The 26,173-nt window shown below is 36.3% G+C and overlaps 1 protein-coding gene and 1 long non-coding RNA gene across 2 annotated transcripts; one reads left to right on the top strand and one right to left on the bottom strand.

Moving 5' to 3' along the window:
* Positions 1–13,133: 13,133 nt before the first annotated feature.
* LOC148769111 (uncharacterized) lies at positions 13,134–14,339 on the bottom strand. Its single transcript, XM_088820237.1, has one exon. It carries the CDS (start codon positions 14,337–14,339, stop codon positions 13,134–13,136), a length of 1,206 nt encoding a protein of 401 aa, XP_088676363.1.
* A 9,727-nt stretch (positions 14,340–24,066) lies between these two features.
* LOC148769110 (uncharacterized) lies at positions 24,067–25,534 on the top strand. The gene is made up of 2 exons (XR_016032178.1): positions 24,067–24,325; positions 25,245–25,534. It is a non-coding gene; the product is annotated as an uncharacterized LOC148769110 (long non-coding RNA).
* The last annotated feature ends 639 nt before the right edge of the window (positions 25,535–26,173 follow it).

The raw sequence follows: 26,173 nt of genomic DNA, 5'->3' as shown, positions 1-26,173 counted from the left end.
TTATGTTTACTATAATTAGGGCCCTCAAATACAAAAATAAAATTTATATTTTCTTATTTAAATAAAAAATATTAATACATAAAGCAGGAATTTTGTATAAATATAATATACTAAATTACTAATTTTTAATATGTTTATTTAAACTAAAATAAAAATATCCAAAATATTTAATATTATATTAAAAAAAATAATGTAAAGGGCCCCAAATTTATTTTTTTGCCTAGGGCCCCATATGGCTTTGTGCCGGTCCTGCCGCCGCCACAACCACCAACCGGACCTACCTCGTCCATGAAAAAGTGAAAGGCCCGACTCTTTCAACACCCGTAGTTGTTTTCTATTTTCAATTCAAATTCTAAATTGGGAAAGTATTGTAAAGAATAAATCTTGTAAACCAATAAATGAGTTACCGTAAGCCAAATATTAAGGGGTACTATTCTTCACATTGTCTCCGCAAATGTTTCCATGTAGCCTAGGAATGCAAAGTGGGAGGATTTTTCGAATTCCAGTGATTATGATTAAGAAACTGTCGATGTTTGAACAATATTATTTTGCCGAATTTTTATCACTATTGTAAGATCAATATTATTATGTATTTTATGCTACAGGTCACTAAATTTCCATTACAAGTATTTTGCTTTTTGAACTAATTTTTCATTCCAATTCCAAAATTTCCATTTCTAAAATTTTGGAACAAAGTTGAGATTAGTTTTTCATTTAAAAAATTTAAATTGCTCTAGAAGTATTAATTTATGATCTAGTTTATCTGATTTTCACCCATAGTTAGGTTCGATTTCTTTGTTGGCCAAATATAATATTAATGCGGGGTCTAAACGCTGGATCTATCTAACTCAGACTGTGGTCACATCGAAATCCTTAGCGGGAGCAATAAACTTCGTCTTTGTTTCATCGGAAGAAGGTTTCAGCTTGAAACATATTTTTCACCAAATTAATTGCACTGTAAATTAATCTGGTTCAATGGGGTGAATGAACGGAAGAAAGAAAAGAAGAGGACTGAAGACAACGGCGGGATGGTGTTAGGCAGCGGCGATAGGAGAGAGAAAAATGGGGTTCGGCCAAGCTGCAGTAGGAGAGGATTATTATAGTGTGTATTATTTCTCAACCTCAAACCTCTTATTTGTAGGATAAGTACATATAAATCCCATGGCCAAACTCAAAATGCGGGTCCCCACGTTTCACATGCGTGACAACCCTTAAAGCAAACTATAAAGCACACATGGCCCCCTAAAGGTTAGGTAAAACGATGAAAATATAGTTCATTTTAATTTGAAATTACATATGTTGTCTAACACTATCTTTTCATTTTTCTCTCTGTTCTCTTTCTCTTTCCTATCTCTATCCTCTTTTCTATTTATGTTTCCTCTTGCCCTGATATGTCTATTGGGCCAGCCTAATGGACCTGCAATTTATCTATTTATTGGTTCTCGGGCCCAGTTTAGAAGTTATTCCCAATCACCTTCAAATAAGGCTCGGACTCGGTAAATTGGTTTCGACCAAATCAAGGAAGTACAAATAAAACTTAATTCATTTAATCAAGGTACGTTATTTTTTGCTCAAGAAATCCAGCTATTACAATTCTCTCGACTGTTTCACGATTCAAGTATCTGACTTAAGCATCGGAGGGGTTTCCGCCGGATCAACTCCCGGCTTAGTTCACATTTATTTTTTACGCATGAATCTCAAGGCCATACAGCACGTGATCGGTGACCCGATTCATCTCTTCAACTATATTTACTACAGGTGATTAATAAACATCATCATGCCCCAACAAGATAAAAAAAACTATCAAGATAATTGATCTCGTGTATCGTTATCGTACCGTATCGTTAGATATTTAACCAACTATCAAAATAGTAAAAAATATGTATTAAACATTTATAATTTAATATTTTAAAGTCAGACTACTCATTTCAAAATATATATAAATTCAAGTTTCAACATCATATTAAAAAATAACACAAAATTTATAATTGTTCATCAAATAATATCATCTAAAAGGGTGTTTGGCTAGGCTTATAAGATGTTAAAAAGATTTTATAAAATGCTTAAGAGTTTTTAAGCTCTTCCATTTTCCAATATTTAAAATAAGCTTAGCAAATGGACCCTAAGTTCAAATTGGAATACCTAATTTCTAAAAATACTCATACTGATAATTTTGAAGTTCAATATCACTTAAATCGTTGTGATCCGCCATTTTAAATGGTGGTCTTCATATTAATCATCATCAATCGCAAAACCCAGTAAAAGAAGCCTTGAATCGCTCTTGATCACAAAAACAAAATCACAAGAATCTATAGCAATTGAATTGGAGTTGCTATATTGTGCGGATTGATGAAGAAATTAAACAAAAAATTGTGAATTAGGGATTGAATATTGAAGAGATTTGTTCAAATCTATTTTTCCAGAGTAGCTGATTGTGTTTCCTTTTTTTATTTTGCCATTTTTTTCATTTTTTAATTGTTGATTAATATCTTAAATATCGTATCGTATCGTGATACGGCGATTCGATACGATATCTCACGATATTTAGCGGTATTTATCAATAAGCGATACAGAAGGCGAGTTGTATCGTTTTGATTGAAACCACACCGTATCGCAATATATATCGCGGTATACCGTGAGATTAGCTACTATGCTTTCAGCACTATCTAATCAGACACCACCACCACCTACTCCGCCGCCGCACCACCACCACCACCTACTCCGCCGCCGCACCACCACCACCACCATATCTGCTCTGTCGCCACACCACCACCATAAACGCATAATTGAATTCAATGTTTTCGTCCCCATTTCTCTAATTCCGTCTAAAAACTACCATTTATGCTAATTCCATCTCGAAAAGCTTCCTCTTTTTTTCCCGACATGAGTTTCGAGTCCAAGCTTTGTGTAGCCATCTCCTTCGTTTATTTGTTTCTTCTTCTACTGTGGCTGCGAAGTTCGAATTCAAAGGGTATGTGACTACCGTGAGATTCAATTGAGTCTTCGTTTTTTAATCTGAAGCCAGATATCCATTTTCACCATCGGCACGCCGGAAAACACGTACATCATGAGTTAGTATCCCATCGTCCCAGCTCGGTTGGTCGTTTCGTCCAAATATATAAGAGCATAAGCAACGCCGCGGATTATGGCCAATATGCTCTCCCAAGTCAAAAACTTGGTCAAATTCGTCCGATTGTGGAGAAATTTTTTTCTTTTTGCAGGGGAAATGAAATCCGGAGGAGGTTGGAAATTGCTGATATGGAGACCAATTAATGAATTTCATTTAGAAATCGAGAGAACAAAACGGTCCTTCTTCTTCTAGAGATCTTCTTTTATTGCTTGGAAGATATTTGTACCTCAGATTTGCGGTATTGGAAGACATGTTGGTCGTGCATATTTGTTTTATGTTTTTTGTTTTTGATTTTTCCTTTTTCCATTGAAACCGTGTGATTTGGCGATTTTACCCCTCCTCAAACACGTGAGATTGGCATGTGCGACTAGGGGTGTAAACGAGCCGAGCTCGCCTTATTTCGTGAGCTCGAGCTCGAGGAGCCTATAATTTTTACCTCGAGCTCGAGCTCGTTGTGTTTCTAAGGAGCTCGAGCTCGGTACAACCAAAAACCCATCCATTAAATTTATTTTTTCAATTAGAAAAGTAATATTATTCTTTTTTTTTATTTATTATTAATAATATCCATTATTATATATTATTAAGATGTATTAAAAAATATAGAGAAAAGGTAAAGCTCGCGAGCCTGCTCGCGAGCTGTCGAACAACTGAAATGAAGCTCGAGCTCGACTCGTCGAAAAGCTCGGGCTCGTGAGCTCGAGCTCGAGCTCGATTTTTCAAGTTCGAGTACGAGCTTTTTTCGAGCAAGCTCCGGAAGCTCGCAAACCGGCTCGTCTCATTTACACCCCCATGTGCGACCTTCTGGGGGCACCGTGCTCCAAATATGTGAGTTTAGGGGGGCACCGTGCAAATTTTTGTAGTCTAGGGCAAAGTGCAAAACGCTTCAAAATTTTAGGGGAAAAAAATTCATTGACCCTATTTTTTGCAACTAACTAAAGTATATGTTACAGTAAAACAAGGGAATGAAAGTACTTGTACTGTAACTACATAGTACGTTGTATTATTTATAATTGTATTCGTATGGTTCTATACTAATAAAATAATTTATTTTTATAGGCTGACTTTTACATGAGACTAATTAGGAATATGTCCGCGTTGGAGATGTGTCTGAGGCTAAATGGTTCAATGTAGACATCAAGAAGGGCATATCAGCTGCGGTCATTTTCTCTGCATGTGGTTATATTGCCATGCTAGAGACGACCAAGAGACTTGGGAAAGGGCAAACATTTGCTTAATCAAAAAAATCAGCCTAAAACCAGCGGTCTTCTTTTTGAAGCATCCGGGAGTGGATGTCGATCCAAAAGATGCAGATAATATAAGTATAATTTGAAAATATTTTTCCTAATTGACTTCCGTTTCGTCTCATCTCATGTAATCTTATATATAAAAGAAAGAAACGCTAGGGCAACCCTAAGAAACCCTAATGTCATATTTGTAATTCTTTTTCAATTTTTATCAAATTTTTATCTCCTTAATATTATTTTAAATATTATTTTCGAATTTTATCATATTGTATCCCCTAAATATTATTTTAAATATTATTTTTTATTTTTATCAGATTTTTGTCTCCTAAATATTATTTTTTATTTTTATCAAATTTTTATCTCCTAAATATTATTATAAATAATATTTTTTAATTTTATCAAATTTATATCTCCTAACTATAATTTTAAATATAATTATCAACTTTTAGCAGATTTTTATCTCCTAAATATTATTTTCGAATTTTATCATATTTATATCTCCTAAATAATATTTTAAATATGATTTTCGAGTTTTATCATGTTTTTATTAGTTTTTTATCTCCTAAATATTAATTTTGTTTTTTACCAGATTATTGTCTCCTAAATATTATTTTCGAACTTTATCAAATTTGTAACTCCTAAATATTATTTTAAATAATAATTTTAATTTTAATCATATTTTATCTCCTAAATATTATTCTAATTATTATTTTCGTATTTTATCAACTTTTATCTCTTTAACATTATTTGAAATATTATTTTCGATTTTTATCAAATTTTTATCTCCTAACTATTATTTTAAATTTTATTTTCGATTTTTATCAGATTTTTATCTCCTAAATATTATTTTTTGATTTTTTTATCAAATTTTTATCTCCTAAATATTATTTTAAATATTATTATCGATTTTCATCAATTTTTTATCTCCTAGATATCTTATATATAAAAGAAAGAAACGCTAGGGCAACCCTAAAAAACCCTAATGTCATATTTGTAATTCTTTTTCAATTTGTATCAAATTTTTATCTCCTTAATATTATTTTAGATATTATTTTCGAATTTTATCATATTTGTATCCCCTAAATATTATTTTTTATTTTTATCAGATTTTTGTCTCCTAAATATTATTTTTTATTTTTATCAAATTTTTATCTCCTGAATGTTATTATAAATAATATTTTTTAATTTTATCAAATTTATATCTCCTAACTATAATTTTAAATATAATTATCAACTTTTAGCAGATTTTTATCTCCTAAATATTATTTTCGAATTTTATCATATTTATATCTCCTAAATAATATTTTAAATATGTTTTTCGAGTTTTATCATGTTTTGATTAGTTTTTTATCTCCTAAATATTAATTTTGTTTTTTACCAGGTTATTGTCTCCTAAATATTATTTTCGATCTTTATCAAATTTTTAACTCCTAAATATTATTTTAAATAATAATTTTGATTTTAATCATATTTTATCTCCTAAATATTATTCTAATTATTATTTTTCTATTTTATCAACTTTTATCTCATTAAAATTATTTGAAATATTATTTTCGATCTTTTATCAAATTTTTATCTCCTAACTATTATTTTAAATTTTATTTTCGATTTTTATCAGATTTTTATCTTCTTAATATTATTTTTTGATTTTTTTTTATCAAATTTTTATCTCCTAAATATTATTTTAAATATTATTATCGATTTTCATCAAATTCTCCTAGATATTATTTATAATAATCTGATTTTCGATTTTTACAGAAAATGGTAAATAAATCTGATTTTCATCCTTAGCGGATTTTGTGACATCGTTTTACTGAATGTGCAACATTTGAATTTTATTTCTTCCCTACCTAAGGCTTATTCTTTTGGTAACCCGACTTTAGATTTTGTTTCTTATATTCTTCTTCATCCTATTGATTGTGTGGCAATTAGTTTAAATTTTTTTCCATCATGGCTTATAGGTAATTTCATTTTGTTAAATTATGTGTTTCATTAATTTATACCAAGGTTTTCAAATTTTATTGGACATGTTATTGAAAGGGATGATTTGAGAAAATAAACCAAAAATGGGCGGAGCCACAAGCTATTGGAAGTCGACCTTCAAGACTTATTGTTTGTATGCGATATTTAATTTATTGTTTATATTTATTTTTGTTTCTTAATTTTCAATTGTTAATTCCAGTGGCAAAACAAACTTAAAATGGGGCAGTGGAGAAGGACTTAGTTCCGATGCAAGATGTATAGATGGCCTTCAATTTTACGATGGTATGTTGTCGATAATTTAGTTTTGATTATGTTAACTTAGTTATTGAATCTAATTACTTTTAAGCTCAACATGAAAGACATAATTGATGATTTTTTTTCCAGGTTCAAATTTTCAGTCTACTGGTATTAGCTGATTCAATTCATTTGGAAAATTATTCAACAGTAAAGTTATGTCATTTTTTTTTTTGTGTGTAGTATACTTAATAATGTTCCAGTATAATAGAATTTTGATCATACGATACATCAAATGTTTGTTTATATTCTTACAACATCAAAACATGCAATTTGTTGTCCCGTGCATCGCACGGGTACAATTACTAGTTAGTCATAAAATGAATAAATGAGTCATAAAATGGATTTATATATTTGTATTGACCACAAAATGATATCTCAAAATAAATATACCATATTACTTGACAATAAGTAATTTTCATCAAACAAATTATATTATATAAGTGGACAACACATAGTCCAACCGTACACTGCATGTACTGTGTTGTAGACTAAAGCATACTATAATTTTGATTAGTTGAAGTATACAAGTTTCCTAGACATTTTAGTGATAAAGGAGTTTGTAAAGGACATAAAATATGTTAATAAAGTAATGTTTTGTTGGATTTCCTACATGATACTCGAATAGAGTACAAGGCTTGTATGTAGAAGTAATGTTTTTTTCTCTCAAATGTTACCACAATTGATATTGTTCGACGCCCAATTCGTCTCATGTCATGTCATTAGTAAAATGAATATACGAGTCATAAATGGATTTCTGTGAACGTATTAGCCCCATAAGATATCTATAATATAAGAATACCACATTACTAGCCAACAAGTACGTGTTCGTAAAGATACTATATGATGAATTAAATTGTACAATAAGTACGTTTTCGGTGTACTACATGTACTTTATTGTAGACGAAAGCGTACTTATAATTTTGATGAATTGAATTATATCAATTTCCTAGACACTTTAGTGATTAATGAGTGTGAGAAGGACAAAAAATATATTTTAAATGACTATTTTAATGTTGTTGAACATTGGTGCTGCATTTGAAATCCAAAATACCACAAATGTGTTGTATTCCGTAGATGATACTCACATAGTCTCAAAACTTGTCTCTAAAACCACGGTTGTTGTTTTCTTACCACAATCAAGACACTTGCATTTTTTATTTTTTTTGGTATTTTAAGCCTCTCATTTGAGAGGTGCTACTGGAAGAAGTCATGAATGAGAACTAAATAAACCTAATGCTATAATAAGTCCTTAAAAACAGTTATATTATTACTTTTGATAAAATATAACTGATCTATTATTTTGTAGGATAAAATTCATTTCTAACACATACTATATTATTTTTAAGATGTACCATGTGTACATATCTACAATACCTTTTGAATGAACACAATGTACCTTATTAATTAATCATCGATGAAGATAGTGCATGATACATGGTACATAATAGAAACAACAAAAACAAGTACATATTGATAAAGAGTGTAAACTACAAAAGAATAAAATTCAAACAAAAAATATTGTACCACTATCTTATAAAAGAAACATAAATTTCCATTAAAGTCGAATCGCTCTTAATGAGAATGTGTAGTTGATCTTTGTACCAATTGTAAACCACAAATTTTTCGAGTCTGCAAAATATAATAAATACGAGACAAGAAAAATAGGGAACAAATAAATTTATTAATCAAACGAAAGCGGATTACAAATCTCCGTGATTCCCCTGATTCTTCTCTCCTATTCTAATTTTGATTCAAGGGCTTAAAAGCTTGTTCTTGAATCGAACATATGATTTCCTATCACGAACATCTCGAATTTAAATATGTTATGAATTCGATGAATCGAATATATGATTTCCTATCACGAACATCTCGAATTCAAATATGTTATGAATTCGAGGAATCGAATATATGATTTCCTATCACGAGCATCTCGAATTCAAATATGTTATGAATTCGAGGCGGAGGCTCGAGACGTGAGCTTGAGAGCCCGATATGTGTCTGTGTGAGTCTGTTTTTTACATGCACCGAAAGCCCTCTTTTTATAGCCACGAGCTAGGGTTTCTTGATTTGCAGCATGGGCCGGACATTTTAAAGCCCAAATATATTATGAACTTTAATTTGAGATCTAATTAATAACTGATTTATTTTCGTTATTAATTAGTAATTTATCTCAAAATTTCGATGTCTACAAATGCCCCCACTTCTAGTCTCGGCGAAGAACATGTTGCATATTTGTGAGACGAGACTTGAAGTACTTCATTTGTTGGCTTCAAAATCCCTTCCCTCCATTTTTTGGGGGTTTATTCGGAATTTCCACCACTTTTGTGGACTTAATTGAGAAGTCCAACATTTTTTGTTCTTCTTACTTGATCACGCTTCGTTTTCCTTTACTTTCGGATTTCAATCTGAAACGTCTACCATAGGGACTTAATTGCAATTTTTCCTTTAGGGTCCAATTGCAATGTTTTTTGTCTTCTCAATTTGCGATCATCCTTGCCTCCTTTGTCACCAAATGCTTGGCGGCACTAGTCATATTGCTTTGGCCTTCATTGCTTTGTTGGCATCCCACCGTGACCATGGACCTGGAGCATCCAACCACCGTGACCATGGACCTGGAGCATCCAATTCATGGTGGGCCTTCAAATCGGCTAACTTTGGAGTGGTGTTGGAGATATAGGAGTCGCAGAGTAGGCAATTGAAGCTAACTTCCGTGGATTGCCATGGACGGCCGGCGACGATGTGCAGACGATATTCAAATGCGAGACGGCGTCTTCTCCGCGTAGGTGGTACAGAGAATTATTGGCAGAGGCAAACCGTGGCCATGGTTGATGACGGCAGTGGGCGAGGCTTGACTGAAATCAGGAGGTGCGACACTTCCGATGGCGGCGGCTTATTTGGACGAGTGGGGCTGTACCGGGGTAGAAAATGATAACATCGACGAGTGCTTTTGATGGTGACGTGGCGTTTGTCGGCGAGCATACCCCGACGGCCTCCTCAATTTGATCTGGTGGAAGGAATTATTGGTAGCAACTGTCAGTACCATGGCTATTGTGGCTGCAAAAAAAAAAGGAAACATTTTTTTTTTTTTTTTGAAATTTCATTCCATGGATTTACATGCCAAAGATTTGGTAACTTCCATTCAATCGGCAAGACTTGATAGATTGGAGAAGAAATTATATTCTTTCCATTTTGAAACAGAAATTTCCTCGGCCAATTACTTGTCTTTGCCCCCAAATAAATAAAGCATTATGCCTTTTCCTTTTTGTCAACCATATGCACGAGCACCAACGATTTCATGGTCGATTGAAGATTCTGTAGTCTATCTTCTAAATCATCATCGGTAACCACGGTTGTGAAGCGATTTGAACTTCAATATAGGAGAAAGAGATGAGGGGCGAAGACTGTCCCACCGGGGGTGCCAATTTGTAAACCACAAATTTTTCGAGTCTGCAAAATATAATAAATACGAGACAAGAAAAATAGGGAACAAATAAATTTATTAATCAAACGAAAGCGGATTACAAATCTCCGTGATTCCCCTGATTCTTCTCTCCTATTCTAATTTTGATTCAAGGGCTTAAAAGCTTGTTCTTGAATCGAACATATGATTTCCTATCACGAACATCTCGAATTTAAATATGTTATGAATTCGATGAATCGAATATATGATTTCCTATCACGAACATCTCGAATTCAAATATGTTATGAATTCGAGGAATCGAATATATGATTTCCTATCACGAGCATCTCGAATTCAAATATGTTATGAATTCGAGGCGGAGGCTCGAGACGTGAGCTTGAGAGCCCGATATGTGTCTGTGTGAGTCTGTTTTTTACATGCACCGAAAGCCCTCTTTTTATAGCCACGAGCTAGGGTTTCTTGATTTGCAGCATGGGCCGGACATTTTAAAGCCCAAATATATTATGAACTTTAATTTGAGATCTAATTAATAACTGATTTATTTTCGTTATTAATTAGTAATTTATCTCAAAATTTCGATGTCTACAAATGCGTAGACGCATAAAATTAATTAATTGGTTAATTAAATTAGCCAATTAAATTGTGTCTAAATTAAATTATACCTTGTCTTGCAAGACAAGTCATGGGGATAATTATCAATTAATTATTGTAGCAACAAAATTCTTATCTGCGATTTAGACAAACAAGAAAAACTTGCACAAAAATAATTTATTGAATTAAAATAAAATATTGCGGGTACAAACTCTAATTTAATCCTCTGATTCTTCTCTCAAGAACAATATGTGTTTGACTTTGAATTTCGGAGACGGGTCGTTGACTTGATCTTCTCCGGATTTGATTTTGATTTGAATAACGTCTTCCGAGGGTCTTGCGACTTGAATCTCGGATCGAAACGCTGAACTTTGACGGATTTTGACTTGAAGATCTTGAAGTTCTTGATGGATTTGACCCTTCAATCTTCCTTCGATCTTGATTTGTTGAAGAACACCCTCGATTTGATGAAGAACGCCTTGAATTTGATGAAGAACGACTTGAATATTGTAGAGAGAATTTTCTCCTACGGTTTTTCTTCTTCTTGAGTTGTGTTTTGAATTGTGTAGGGATGGTCCCTATTTATAGTGGTAGAATAAGAGTCCTACTTAAAGTCTGCTTGATGACGTGACGCGATTTGATTGGCTCTCTTTAAATTGATATTTATCTCTTATAACTTGGAAGAGAAGAAATAATCCTATTGGCCAATAATTAATTGATAATTATCCCCATGACTTGTCTTGCAAGACAAGGTATAATTTAATTTAGACACAATTTAATTGGCTAATTTAATTAACCAATTAATTAATTTTATGCGTCTACAAATGCCCCCTCGAGACTTGTTCACGGACAATGCATCTTGGAGTGGATGAGTCTCGATAATTGCTCTAAGTTGGAGCTTGATCTAGCAAAGCACATATAACTTTTGAAATCATGACTAGGCTTAGAGAGATTCTAAGTTGCCTACGTACCTTATAAAGGGATCAAGTCATAACGTAGTTCAAAATATATCCTTTTGAGGGATGTCATGCACAGTTTAGACTCATGTGGACAAGGAGAAACATTTGCAGTTTAAGCTCGTGCTGAAGGAGCATTTGACTTGGATTTGTAGATAGTTTATGCTCGTATCAATGAGCCTTGACTTGACTTCGATATGTAGATAGTTTATGCTCGTATCAAGGAGCCTTGACTTGATTTCGATATATAGATAGTTTATGCTCGTATCGAGGAGCCTTGACTTGAATTGGATATATAGATAGTTTATGCTCGTATCAAAGAGCCTTGACTTGATATGTATTTGACTTGATATGTATAGATAGTTTATCCTCGTATCAAGGAGCCTTGACTTGATTTAGATATATAGATAGTTTATGCTCGTATTAAGGAGCCTTGACTTGATTTGAATATGTAGATAGTTTATGCTCGTATCAAGGAGCCTTGACTTGATTTGGATATATATAGATAGTTTATGCTCGTATCAAGGAGCCTTGACTTGACTTCGATATGTAGATAGTTTATGCTCGTATCAAGGAGCCTTGACTTGATTTCGATATATAGATAGTTTATGCTCGTATCGAGGAGCCTTGACTTGATTTGGATATATAGATAGTTTATGCTCGTATCAAAGAGCCTTGACTTGATATGTATTTGACTTGATATGTATAGATAGTTTATCCTCGTATCAAGGAGCCTTGACTTGATTTAGATATATAGATAGTTTATGCTCGTATTAAGGAGCATTGACTTGATTTGAATATGTAGATAGTTTATGCTCGTATCAAGGAGACTTGACTTGATTTGGATATATATAGATAGTTTATGCTCGTATCAATGAGCCTTGGTTTGATTTGGATATGTTGACATTTTAAACTCGTGTCAAGGAGTACTTCGTTTGATTTGGACATGTAAACCTTTTAAACTCGTGTCAATGTGTACTTCACTTGATTTGAACTTGTAGACCTTTTAAACTCGTGTCAATGAGTGTTTCATTTGATTTGGACTTGTAGACCTTTTAAACTCGTGTCAAGGAGTGTTTGGTTTGGACATGTAGACCTTTTAAACTCGTGTCAAGGAGTGTCTGATTTGGACATGTAGACCTTTTAAACTCGTGTCAATGAGTGCTTGATTTGGACATGTAGACCTTTTAAACTCGTGTCAAGGAGTGCTTCACTTGATTTGAACTTGTAGACCTTTTAAACTCATGTCAATGAGTGTTTCATTTGATTTGGACTTGTAGACCTTTTAAACTCGTGTCAAGGAGTGCTTGATTTGGACATGTAGACCTTTTAAACTCGTGTCAAGGAGTGTTTCATTTGATTTGGATTTGTAGACCTTTTAAACTCGTGTCAAGGAGTGCTTGATTTGGACATGTAGACCTTTTAAACTCGTGTCAAGGAGTGTTTCATTTGATTTGGACTTGTAGACCTTTTAAACTCGTGTCAAGGAGTGCTTCATTTGATTTGACTTGTCATATTGCATAAGGTGTTGCTTCTTCAAAAGACTTGCCCCCATCCTCATGATTTTCTTGTTCTTCTTCAAGATGCACTTCTTTGAGCTGGTACGGCTTTTGGAATGGTGATTCTTCAATTTGATTTGCAAGTATGCTCAACTCCATATCATGTGCTCGAGTGGCCAACTCTTCAAAACTTTTAGGTTGAATTACTTGAAGGATATATCGGAGTCCCCATTGCATTCCTTGGATGCACAGTTCAATAGCTGATGTCTCAGACAGTCGATCCTTGCAATTGAGACTCAAATTTCTCCAACGGTTGATGTAGTGGATGACAGGTTCCTTCTCCCATTGGCGTGAATTGGTGAGCTCAATGCTGACTGTTCTTCGAGTGCTGTAAAAGCGGTTGAGAAATTCTTCCTCCAAGTGCTTCCAACTATCAATGGAGTTTGCCCCCAAATCAATGTACCAATCAAACGCGTTGTCTTTGAGCGATCGGACGAATTGCTTGACGAGGTGATCTCCGTACGTCCCGGCATCATTGCAAGTCTCGACGAAGTGTGCCACATGTTGCTTGGGGTTGCCTTTGCCGTCAAATTGTTGAAACTTTGGAGGTATATAGCCCATTGGCATCCTTAGATCATCAATCCTTTGCGTGTATGGCTTGACATAGGTTGACGGCGACTTAGAGCTTCCTTCCAACTTGTCTTTGATGGTTTCACTGATCAGCGTCATCACTTGATCTACATGAATCAGCCCTTCGGAAGAAACTTGAAGTTCTTGAGTTGGAGTCTTCTCGTTTTCAACTGATTGTTGCTTTGTGGATGTCGCAGCTTCGTCTTGAGCCTCTATCCGATCCACAACTTTACTAGCATCGGCTTTGTCCATCTTGTCGATCAACTTGGCAATTTGAGAATCTCGTTGTTGAACATGCTTTGTGAGTCCCTCAATAGCCTTGGCCAAACTTGCAATTTGCTCTTCCATAGTTGTAGCGTTTGTTGTCAGGACGGATGCCATCTCTAAGTAGCTTGATGTTGAATGAGGCGTGGGCTGTGAAATCTCTCGTTTTGAGCCTTCCACGTCTGTGCTTGTGTTGACAAGAGGTGGTAAGCCTTTCTGAACGGTTTGGGGCGTCGAGTTAGTCTTGGAGGATGCTTGCAGCTTCTTAGCTATACTCCTTGTAACTAAGCCCACACTTGATGAATCCGATGTAGCAGTCTTCATTGCGAACGTAGAGCAGTCACTGCAACACTTTGAGGATCTTCGAGAGAGAGAAGAGATGAAAGGTAGAGATGTCCCACCGGGCGTGCCAAAATTTGTAGCAACAAAATTCTTATCTGCGATTTAGACAAACAAGAAAAACTTGCACAAAAATAATTTATTGAATTAAAATAAAATATTGCGGGTACAAACTCTAATTTAATCCTCTGATTCTTCTCTCAAGAACAATATGTGTTTGACTTTGAATTTCGGAGACGGGTCGTTGACTTGATCTTCTCCGGATTTGATTTTGATTTGAATAACGTCTTCCGAGGGTCTTGCGACTTGAATCTCGGATCGAAACGCTGAACTTTGACGGATTTTGACTTGAAGATCTTGAAGTTCTTGATGGATTTGACCCTTCAATCTTCCTTCGATCTTGATTTGTTGAAGAACACCCTCGATTTGATGAAGAACGCCTTGAATTTGATGAAGAACGACTTGAATATTGTAGAGAGAATTTTCTCCTACGGTTTTTCTTCTTCTTGAGTTGTGTTTTGAATTGTGTAGGGATGGTCCCTATTTATAGTGGTAGAATAAGAGTCCTACTTAAAGTCTGCTTGATGACGTGACGCGATTTGATTGGCTCTCTTTAAATTGATATTTATCTCTTATAACTTGGAAGAGAAGAAATAATCCTATTGGCCAATAATTAATTGATAATTATCCCCATGACTTGTCTTGCAAGACAAGGTATAATTTAATTTAGACACAATTTAATTGGCTAATTTAATTAACCAATTAATTAATTTTATGCGTCTACACCAATAACTCCCAAGAATTAGGAGCCCTCTATTTACGCAAAATTTGAGAGCAAAGAAGCAATAACGAAGGCGAAGACTTTGAAGATTCAAGCATAGTTTTTATCTTCCATGATTTATTTTTATTTAGCTTTTAATTTAATCATGAGTAGCTAAACCTTCTATTTTCTAGGAATTTGTTTTGAACCCTATGTGGGATTTATAAACCCTTTTTCATGATTTTATGCAAGTTTTAATTTCGGATTATTTCTTCTACTTGTTTTATTAAATGTATGAAATTGGCCACTTTATGTGTTTTTATGTTATTGTTAATCGCATGAATCGGAAGATCGAGTTAATAATTAGAAATTTGGTATCAGAACCTTTGGTGTGCTACCATAGGAATATAGTTAGCCTCTTGCTAATATTATTGAGATCTATGCTTAATGTTGTGTCCTAGATCTAATTACGTAGGAATACAGTAATTTAATATGAAATATTAGAATCATAATACATGCGGAAGAGGGTTATGATTAATTCAGCATCTCCGGTTAATAATTCAAGTTAATTAATTACTTGCATAATTGAAGGAATTGAGGAATTAATAATCACATAAGGTGAAGATAAAATCCTAGGGCTTTCTAATTTGATAAAATCTTCGTGCTAGTTGCTTACTTATTTTTGCATGCCTTTTAATTTTAGAAAATTTAGTTTAATTTTAGAATAAATCAATCAGTTTTCGACTGTGTAGGGTGGGCTTGAATATAGTTGTGATAATCTAGCGCTTAGGATTAGACAGTTGAATATTTCTCGTGGGCTCGATACTTGGACTTTTAGTCCATTATATTACGTGTAAGATACTTGCACTACTTGTAGGTAAGATACCACCAACACACAATTATAATCGACTACCTCTATATTTTTTTAATTGTTATTATTATTTTTATCTCTTATTTGCCAGCCTATTTTCTCTAATTCTTCTCTGTTTCATTTATTAAATGATCGATTTCATATTTTGACAATCAAGTTTATATATATTTTTCGGAATGCGATTGTATTATTAAATTTATATGAATTGTCCATTACAAATTAGTCCACCATGGGATACTTAATCATAAAAGGATCCAGACAAAAAAATTATTTTACTAAAAAGTCCAGTGATTATTTAGAGGTGTGTAAACTAAAATACCCCATCACATTTTAATATACTCAAATTTTATCATTTGATTCAATTTAACCTCAAGTTAACCCTAAATTTCACAAATTATTTAGTTTTGACCCAAAACTCAATTTTGAGTACCATTTTGCCAGTCGCCGCCGTTGATTTTTTATTTATTTTTTCTCCTGTTTTTTCCGCCGGTTTCATGCGTTAACATTTTTTTTTTAAATTCTTCTTTCTGCCGCCGCTGACTGGCGGTCAACGCCAGTCTCCGACGGTGTTGATTTTTTTTTCTTCAACATCTTTTTTCCCGTTAACAGTAATTTTGTTGTGGTTGACGATCATATTAACTATATTACTGTTTAACACAGTAATATTAACTATACTACAATTTAACACAGTAATATTATTATATTACACTCTAGCACAATAATATTAACACAACAAAAATCACTATTATTGTTTAATATCGTAATATTAATATGTTGATTGTTCAACAAAGACAAACATAATAAAAAAATTAATTATTAATATTGATGTGTTTGCCTGTAATATTATATCCACAATAATATTACCGTAACGACAGTAATACTACCGTCAACCACTGTAATATTATTGTGTCTATGGTAATATTACAATAGAAGACAATAAATATTATTACGTTAATCGGTCAACAAATCAAACAAAATAAAAAGGCCAAAATAATAATAATATATAATAATATTATTGTGTTTACAGTAATTTTACCGTCAACGATAGTAATATAATTACATTGACTTGTCAACAAATCAAATAAAATAAAATAAAAAAACCGAAAAATAATAATATGGTTGTGATTGATAGTATAATTATTGTTTATAACAGTATAATTACGGTCAACGTTTAACGGCGGACGTAAAAAAACAGGATAAATTTTGAAGGGGAAAAAAATTTAAAAAGTCAATGCCAGAAACCGACGGCGGAAAAAAAAATAAACGTCGGAAACCGGCGGTGGAAAAAGCAGACGGAGTAAAAGTAAATAAATAAAATCAACGCCGGAAACCAGCGGAAAAAAAAAACATAACAATAAAGTTTAAAAAAAGAAAACGTCAAAATTGGATTTTTGTGGTTAAAATTGATTAAATTGAAATTAAATTGGGGTTACAATTATGAATTGAGTTTACATGTTTGGGGTAATTTTATCATATACATTAATTTTGCCTTTCTTTATAATACATATTAAATGAATGATCGACTTATTGGCGAAAAAGATATAACCCATGTACCTAGAAGAATATAAATAGTTGATCAGATACTTATTCGTAAAACCCGTTGTATAAATATTGATATTGTTACCGACATTACTAATAAATTTTCCTATAGTTGCTATCTTTATGTATTAAATTAAGGGGAAAGTACAGTTTGCACCCCTGAACTATGAGGGTTGTCTCAAACACCCCCCTGAACTACAAAACGTAACAAAATGACCCCTCCATCTTCATTCCGTTTGTGGTATGCTGATATGTCAAGTTGACTTTCTCCAATTAAAGTGTTTTGACAATTTTGCCCCTCAGTTTGCTATATAAATATATATATATATATATATGAATATATATATATATATATATATATATATATATATATATATATATATATATCTATATATATATATATATATATATATATATATATATATATATATATATATATATCCCCAAATTTAACCTGAAATATTATTTTTTTGGGTTTTCCTATTAACGAAGTAACAAAATTAATTTTAATTTAGTTGATAAATGGGTCTTATCATCATCTCCTATCTCAAAAAAAAAAAGAAAAAAAAGAAAGAAAAAGGACTGATCATCATCTCCAGCACTTACCTTAAAGCTCCCCAGTACCCGCCCCTGCCCATCGACAATTAAAATTTACGATTTCTCTAAAGTTTCACAAATCCATTGCTCCATCTAGACCCAGGAGGAAAAACAGAGTCGATAGTTGATGATGCTAAAATGTAGCTCATCTAGGGTGGTGTAGAAAACGAGCTGGGAGAGCAAAGCAGATCAGTAGCTTGACAACTTGATTATCCTGAGGTACCTGCGATCATAGAACACATGAACTAAGCCGGGGGTTGATCCGGCGGAAACCCCTCCGACGCTCAAGTCAGACGTGCTGATCATAGAAATAGTCCAGAGAATACAGTTGATAGTATTGCTCAGTTAATAGGACGTACCTTAATAAAATGAGTAAAACCTCTATTTATATGTCGTTTATTGGGTTGGGTTTGCTTTGTTGGGCCCAAGCCTTACTTCAAGGTGTTTGGGCCTCGGTGATATTGGTCTTCAATATTGGGCTCGTGGCCCAGTAGGTAAATAACTTGTAGGCCCATTGGGTTGGCCCAATTAGGCATATCATTAAGCCCCCCACTCTCGAGTCGATGTGGGGGCCATGTCGAAATGGGTTCTCAATCGTGTCGAGAGTGAAAATTGTAGTGTTTGTTCTTTGGCATATGGCCTGATGGTGTGCGAAAATGCATTGGAGCGTGTGTCGGAGGGGCGTGAATGCGCATTGGCGCGTAGCGCGACTAAGTTGTCGCTATGTAAGTTATTTGAGTCGTCGGTGTTGTCCCGCGACGATGTAGTAGCGAATTGTCTCCTCGTGGGAGTTGTCTCATCGCGGGATAATATAGTTGATCGAGTTATCTCCTCGTGGGAGTTGTTTCGCGATAATGTGGTAGCACGGATCAAGTAATCTCCTCGTGGGAGTTGTCTCGTCATGGGATAATAGAGTTGATCGAGTTATCTCCTCGTGGGAGTTGTCTCGTGATAATGTAGTAGCACGGAGCTAGTATTCTCCTCGTGGGAGTTGTTATTTATCGACATTGTCAATGTTTTGACGCGTTGCTTGTATGTGTTTACATATAGCCTTGTGCGTGATGTACTTGAGGAGGGGATCAGGCTCTCAAGAGTTTTTTTTATGGGGATCGTGCCCCTTGTTAGACCTCGTGGGTCGTAAGTATGTTTGGACCGTGGCCACGTTTTAATGAAGGACCCATCGAAAACAAGTAGATAAATTTTGAGTAATCAAGCTGGCCAGGCTATATAGATTCTCATAATATCTCTAAGTGTTTCTAGGGTTGTAATCGTGCTAACTTGAGCTTGCGATTATGTAGTGCATTGCGAGCGAGTTGTCTCTTCAAGAGAGTTGTCTTGCAGCGAAGTTGTAGGAGCATTGGATGATGCGCGATTTAGGCGCGTGTGGATTGAGGTTGCTCTGAGCGAGTTGTCTCCTCGTGGGAGTTGTTTCGCAGCGAGTCTTATTATCGAGCGAGGTGGTTGCACGTGGGAGTTGCCTTGCAACGAATTTGTAGTATCGAGCGAGTTAGCTCCTCGTGGGAGTTGTCCCGCTGCGGGTTGGGGTACCGAGCGAGTTGGCTCCTCGTGGGAGTAATCTCGCTGCGGGTCATAGGATGGAGCGAGTGGTTTCCTCGTAGGAGTTATCTCGCTGTGGGTTCGTAGATCCGAGGGAGTTGACTCCTCGTGGGAGTTGCCTCGCAATGGGTTATATGACTGAGCAAGTTATCTCCTCGTGGGAGTTGTCTTGTTGCCGGTTGTAGTACCGAGCGAGTTGGCTCCTCGTGGGAGTAATCTCGCTGCGGGGCATAGGATGGAGCGAGTGGTATTCTCATGGGAGTTATCTCGCTGTGGTTTTAAGACCCGAGGGGGTTGGCTTCTCGTAGGAGTTTCCTTTGTAAGGGGTTGTAGGACAGAGCGAGTTGTCTCCTCGTGGGAGTTATCTCGCTGTGTGTTGTAGGACAGAGCGAGGTGTCTCCTCGTGGGAGTTGTCTCGCTGTGTGTTGTAGGATAGAGCGAGCTGTCTCCTCGTGGGAGTTATCTCGCAACGGGTTAGAGGACGGAGCGAGTGGTCTCCTCGTGGGAGTTATCTCGCTATAATTTCGTAGACCCGAGGGAGTTGGCTCCTTGTGTGAGTTGTCTCGCTGCGGGTTGTAGGACGGAGCGAGTTATCTCCTCGTGGGAGTTGTCTCGCAACGAGTGTGTAGGGCCGAGCGAGTTTGCTCCTCGTGGGAGTTATCTCGCTATGGCGTTGAGACCCGAGGGAGTTGGCTACTCGTGGGAGTTGCCTCGCGACGGGTTATAGGACAGAGCGAGTATTCTCCTCGTGGGAGTTAACTCGCTATGGTTTCGTAGACCCGAGGGAGTTGGCTCCTCGTGGGAGTTGTCTCGCTGCAGTTGGTAGTACTGAGCGAGTTGGCTCCTTGTGGAAGTTGTCTCGCAAGCCCCCCACTCTCGAGACGATGTGGGAGCCAAGTCGAAAGGGGTACCGGATCGTATTGAGAGTAGATCTATGCTGTAGTCTTGCGTTAATCGTTGGCATGGCGTGGAGAAATAATTTTTTTTATTTATCCGTTCGATAGCAAGCGCGATTTGGTAGGCGCGTTGAAGAGTTCGCGCGATTTGGTGGAGCGCGTTGAAATTCTCGCGCGATTTGGTGAAGCGAGGTGAAATCTACGCGCAATTTGGTGGAGAGTACCAAAAGTTGTGCCCAATTAGGTGTGAGCGCGCGCTCCAAGGTGGCCTTGGGAGGCGCGCGCGCGTGCATAGGAGGGCGCGAGCGTGTGATTGTTTTTTTTTTTTTTTTTTTTTTTTTTTCAGCTGACGCGCGTGCAGTGCACGCGCGCGCGTCTGGCGCGTGTACGCCACGCGCGCCTCCATGTCTTTTTTTTTTTTTTTTTTTTTTTTTTTTTTTTTTGCTGAGGTGGCGCGCGGCTCGGCTCGGCTCGGCTCACACGCGCGTGCGGCTCGGCTCGTACGCGGCTTGGCTTGGCTGCACTTCTTTTTTTTTTTTTTTTTTTTTTTTTTTTTTTTTTTTTTTTTTTTTCTTGTGAGGTGGCGCGCGGCTCGGCTCTCTCGCGCGCGCGGTTCCGTTCTCTCGCGCGCGCGCGGCTTGGCTCGGCTCGCGCGCGCGGCTCGGCTGCGGCTCCCCCCTTTTTTCTTTTTTCTTTTTTCTTTCTTCTTCTAATTCTTCTTCTATTACTCTCTTTTTTCTTCGTCTTGTTCTTGTATTTTTTCTTCTTCTTTCTTCTCTTTTTTCATCTTCTTCTTTTTCATGGGTTTCGCGTGCGCGATTTTACCTCCATTTTTTCTTTTCTTTTTCGTGGTTGATGTTCACCCTTTGGATGTTCTATTTTTTGAGCAGGGAGATTATCCTCGTTCTTTGAGATGGGATGTGCACCCCCTTGGGGATGTTCTATTTTTTGAGTAGGGAGATTATCCTCGTTCCTTGAGATGGGATGTGCACCCCCTTGGGGATGTTCTATTTTTTTTAGTAGGGAGATTATCCTCGTTCCTTGAGGTGGGATGTGAATCCACTTAGGATGATGCCCAACCTTAGGATGGGGATAACTGCCCACTGTAGGATGAGGCGCTCGAGACCTATGGTCTAAGGTGGATGCGCACGGTTGTGCTATTGGTTCGCGCGTGCGCGTTTGACCCTTTTTCTGTTTTTGAAGTAGGGACGTGAAACATTTGATGAGATGTGAAACCCCTTGGGGTTGAAAGGTAAGTGGATGTACCACCCTTGAGATGAGATGCCCAACTTTAGGATGTGATAGCCCCCCATTTAGGATGAGGCAATCACGAACATCTGGGGTGAGATGCCCAACCTTGGCGATATATGGTGCCACTGATTCAGTGGCAGCACGAGTTGAATCTTCCGTGATCATACGCTGAAGGTCTTCTTCGGTTATTTGAACCGTTAGTAGTAAGTAGAAATTGATCATGTTGAGGACCCAGTGGGGCCTCACGAGGAGGAGCGTTGGCTCCTGCTATGACGAATGAAATGTTTTGGGGGCGATGTGAAACCCCAGGGAGTCGATAACCCTTGGCGAACGAAATATTTTGGGGGCAGATGTAAGCCCCCAGGGAGTCGATAACCCTTGGCGAACGAAATATTTTGGGGGCGATGTAAGCCCCCAGGGAGTCGATAACCCTTGGCGAACGAGATATTTTGGGGGCGATGTAAGCCCCCAGGGAGTCGATAACCCTTGGCGAACGAAATATTTTGGGGGCGATGTAAGCCCCCAGGGAGTCGATAACCCTTGGCGAACGAGATATTTTGGGGGCGATGTAAGCCCCCAGGGAGTCGATAACCCTTGGCGAACGAATATTTTGGGGGCAGCTGTAAGCCCCCAGGGAGTCGATGGCGGTGGTGCCATAGGTGGCTCCACATGTGGAGCAGGTGCTGGTATCGCGTCGGGAGCATTTGCTCCCATCGTGGCGATATATTGGGTCACGGCCTCTGTGGCAGCGCGAGTTGAAGCTTCTGCTATCATGCGTCGAAGCGCATCCTCGGTTATTTGAACCATTCGAGGAGCAGGGAATGGTGGATCGGCGAGTGGTGGGTCCCGAGGGGGGATCACCTGAACCTCGCGAGGCGGATCCATGGGACGTGGAGGAGGTGGCAAGCCAGAGCCTCCACGAGGTGGGAGGTCGTTAGCTGTGTCATTTTCTCTCCGAGCAGACACCTCAGGAGGATCTTGTTGGCTACGTGATCTGGTTTGCATCGTTCCCACAGACGGCGCCAAAATGATGATGCTAAAATGTAGCTCATCTAGGGTGGTGTAGAAAACGAGCTGGGAGAGCAAAGCAGATCAGTAGCTTGACAACTTGATTATCCTGAGGTACCTGCGATCATAGAACACATGAACTAAGCCGGGGGTTGATCCGGCGGAAACCCCTCCGACGCTCAAGTCAGACGTGCTGATCATAGAAATAGTCCAGAGAATACAGTTGATAGTATTGCTCAGTTAATAGGACGTACCTTAATAAAATGAGTAAAACCTCTATTTATATGTCGTTTATTGGGTTGGGTTTGCTTTGTTGGGCCCAAGCCTTACTTGAAGGTGTTTGGGCCTCGGTGATATTGGTCTTCAATATTGGGCTCGTGGCCCAGTAGGTAAATAACTTGTAGGCCCATTGGGTTGGCCCAATTAGGCATATCATTAATAGTGGACAAACTCCGGCGAACAGTGACAAGATGCGAAGTGCAGCAAGCACACGCAACAGAGGTCGTCGGAGATGACGAAGCGACAGATGTTTAGAATTCTATTTGAGATTAAAATATTCTGTTTTGGATAAAGAAATATTATATTGAAATTCTAGAATACCAATTTTTTGTTTTATTTTTTACTTGAAATGTTATTTTGGGGTGTAGGTATTCAGTGGGTTGAATTAGACGATGATGATGGCAATAGTTAAAAATAAGAATTGAATTCTTTGACATCTCTGATTATTAACGAGTTGTTTGAAAAGGAATACCCAGAAGAAAAAAAATTGGATGAAAAAGAAATAACAAGAGAGAGGGTGGTGATTTGGCTGATTTTAAGGGTAAATTAGTATATGCACGTGAAAGTTGACGGTGTCAGTTTTCTTAACGTTGACCATAAATGACATGGATCATTTTGGTACGTTTTGTAGTTCAAGGGGGTATTTGAGACAGACCCCATAGTTCAGGGGTGTAAACTGTACTTTCCTCTTAAATTAATTATTATTTTTCACGTTTAAAATGTTATCATGTAAATCACACATGAAAAAAATGCTTATTTAATATAAAATGAAGGAGTATAACATACTGATGCATGCATTGACCAACACGTACGTACAGTACGTCAAGGTGCAATATAAATGAGCCCCTATAACTTTTGACCAAAAATATCATCGAAGAAAGAAAAAAAGAAAACATTGGGACCAACTTAAATAAAGGTAGGAAAGTTCAATGCTAAGAATTTTCCTTTCACACGAAATTGAAGTTTCGTTTATTTTGAAAATTTCAAAATTATAACTATTGAATTCCGAGCACAAATATTAATCAGAAAATATCTATATAAGTCCTTCGAGATATTTTACTTTATTCTATTAATATCCGCAAAAAATTCAAAGTCCGTCTAATTACTTTAATAAACATCCAATTAGGAAAGATGAAACGGTTCAGCGAGGTGATTATTGTCATACTTGTATTGCTTGGTTTTACCCTAATTGATGGAAGAACAATATTTCCAGGTATTTATCGCTTTAACCTTCTTTTCTTTATATATATATTTTTAAATAATAAATTACTGAACATGGTCGTTCGTTTGAAGAAGTTTCAATTTATGGTTTCGTTATTTTCCTCGTTGTGATTTTCTAAAATGTATTCATATAAAATTGTCAAACTAAGTAAATATTTACAAATTAAATTACAAATAAAAATGCCAATGACTTGGTAATAGGCATAGATCACCTTAGAGAGTTGAGATAAGATGAGCTTGATGACCTTGAGATACTTGCGATCATAGAATACGTGAACTAGGTGGGGGTTGATTCGGCGGAAACCCCTCCGACGCTCACGTCAGACGAGCGGATAGTAGAAATGGGACTGAGAATACATGTTGTAGTATTGCTCAGATAATAGGACTTACCTTAAGGAATGAGTTCAAACTTTTATTTATACCTCATTGATCGGGCTGAAGTTTAATTAGTTGAGATTGTCGGGTCAACACCTTATTTAAAGGTGATTGGGCATCGGTAGTAGTGGTCTTCAATATTGGGCTCGTGGCCCAGTAAGTAAAGAAATTGTAGGCCTATTAGGCATATCATTAAGCCCCCCACCCTCGAGCCGATGTGGGGGCATGTCGAAAGTTATTACATGAAGGTAAAAGTTTACTTAATACTTATACAATTAAACCTCTATAAATTAGTACAGTTGGGATTAGAGAAATCCTATTAATTTAGTGAATTAAATTACTGAGTTAACAATTTAACACATTTTCACCGAGTCCGAACCGAGAGAAACTATTATTTAATCAAGGTTATTAATTTATCGAAATCCTACTGTATAGTTTATCTTGGTTCCTTAATTATATAAGAAAAAACAAATATATATGTCAATCTTTTCTAACAACAGCTGCTCCTATTTCTACTTATTTATTGCAAGCAACAGATTATGGGTCAAATGAACTATTGGCAACAATTCTCCAACGAAGGGGCCCAATTCCTCCGCCACCGCCACCACTACCGCCGATCTCATCTCGTCCATGAATACGTGAAAGTCCCAACTCTTTCAACATATCAAAGCTTCACTCCGATAATTCTTTTTTTTTTTTTTTGTTTTTTTTTTTAAATTCAAATTCTGGGATGGGAAAGTATTGTAAAGAATACATTTCGTAAACCAATAATTGAGTTATCGTAGGCCACATCATTGCCGGGGGGTAACCCTGCAATTTCTTTCAACTAGTGTGGGAATGTAAAGTGGAATGATTTTTCGAATTTCGGCGATTATGATTAGGAAACTTTCTATATTTGAACAACTAGAAATTTCAATTATGAATATATATAATATTTAGTAATTGGACATAATTATTTTGTTGTCTTTTCACTTTGTATGCTCAAAATCAGGTTGGATGTAGAAGAAAATATTAAATTATTTTTTTATTTTGCACTCTAGAAATGAAAAAACAAAACCAACAAAATATGAAATTACTTTCATTATGTTTTAAATATTCAATTTATGGTGAATTGTGAATGATTAGTTGTGTTTTGATGGTGCAAAATGCTATTAAGTTTGTTCGAATGTACAAAGTGTCATAAAGTTATATTTCAGAGATGTAAAATGAAATTAAACCATTTAACTAGCCATACTTATGTGAGAAATTAAAGTTTTTATTACATATGATCATTCATTCATGACTCTCTAATTAGTCATACACATTTTGTATCTTGCTCAAATTAATTCAAGGGCGAATGGCAAAAAGGCCCATCACATGGGATTTAAATGCATTTTGGTCCACAAAAAAAACAGTCTCTCAATTAAACTCATCCCCATGTCTTTAGTCTAAAATACCCTCCATAATATAATTCTTCTCAATTCCA

This window comes from Erythranthe guttata, chromosome 7 (genome assembly GCF_056151865.1).
Source record: "Erythranthe guttata isolate IM_541 chromosome 7, IM_541, whole genome shotgun sequence".
In the NCBI taxonomy this organism is placed as follows: Eukaryota; Viridiplantae; Streptophyta; class Magnoliopsida; order Lamiales; family Phrymaceae; genus Erythranthe; species Erythranthe guttata.
The sequence above is the reverse complement of the archived record's forward strand: the minus strand, read 5'-3'. Positions and strand labels throughout refer to the sequence as shown.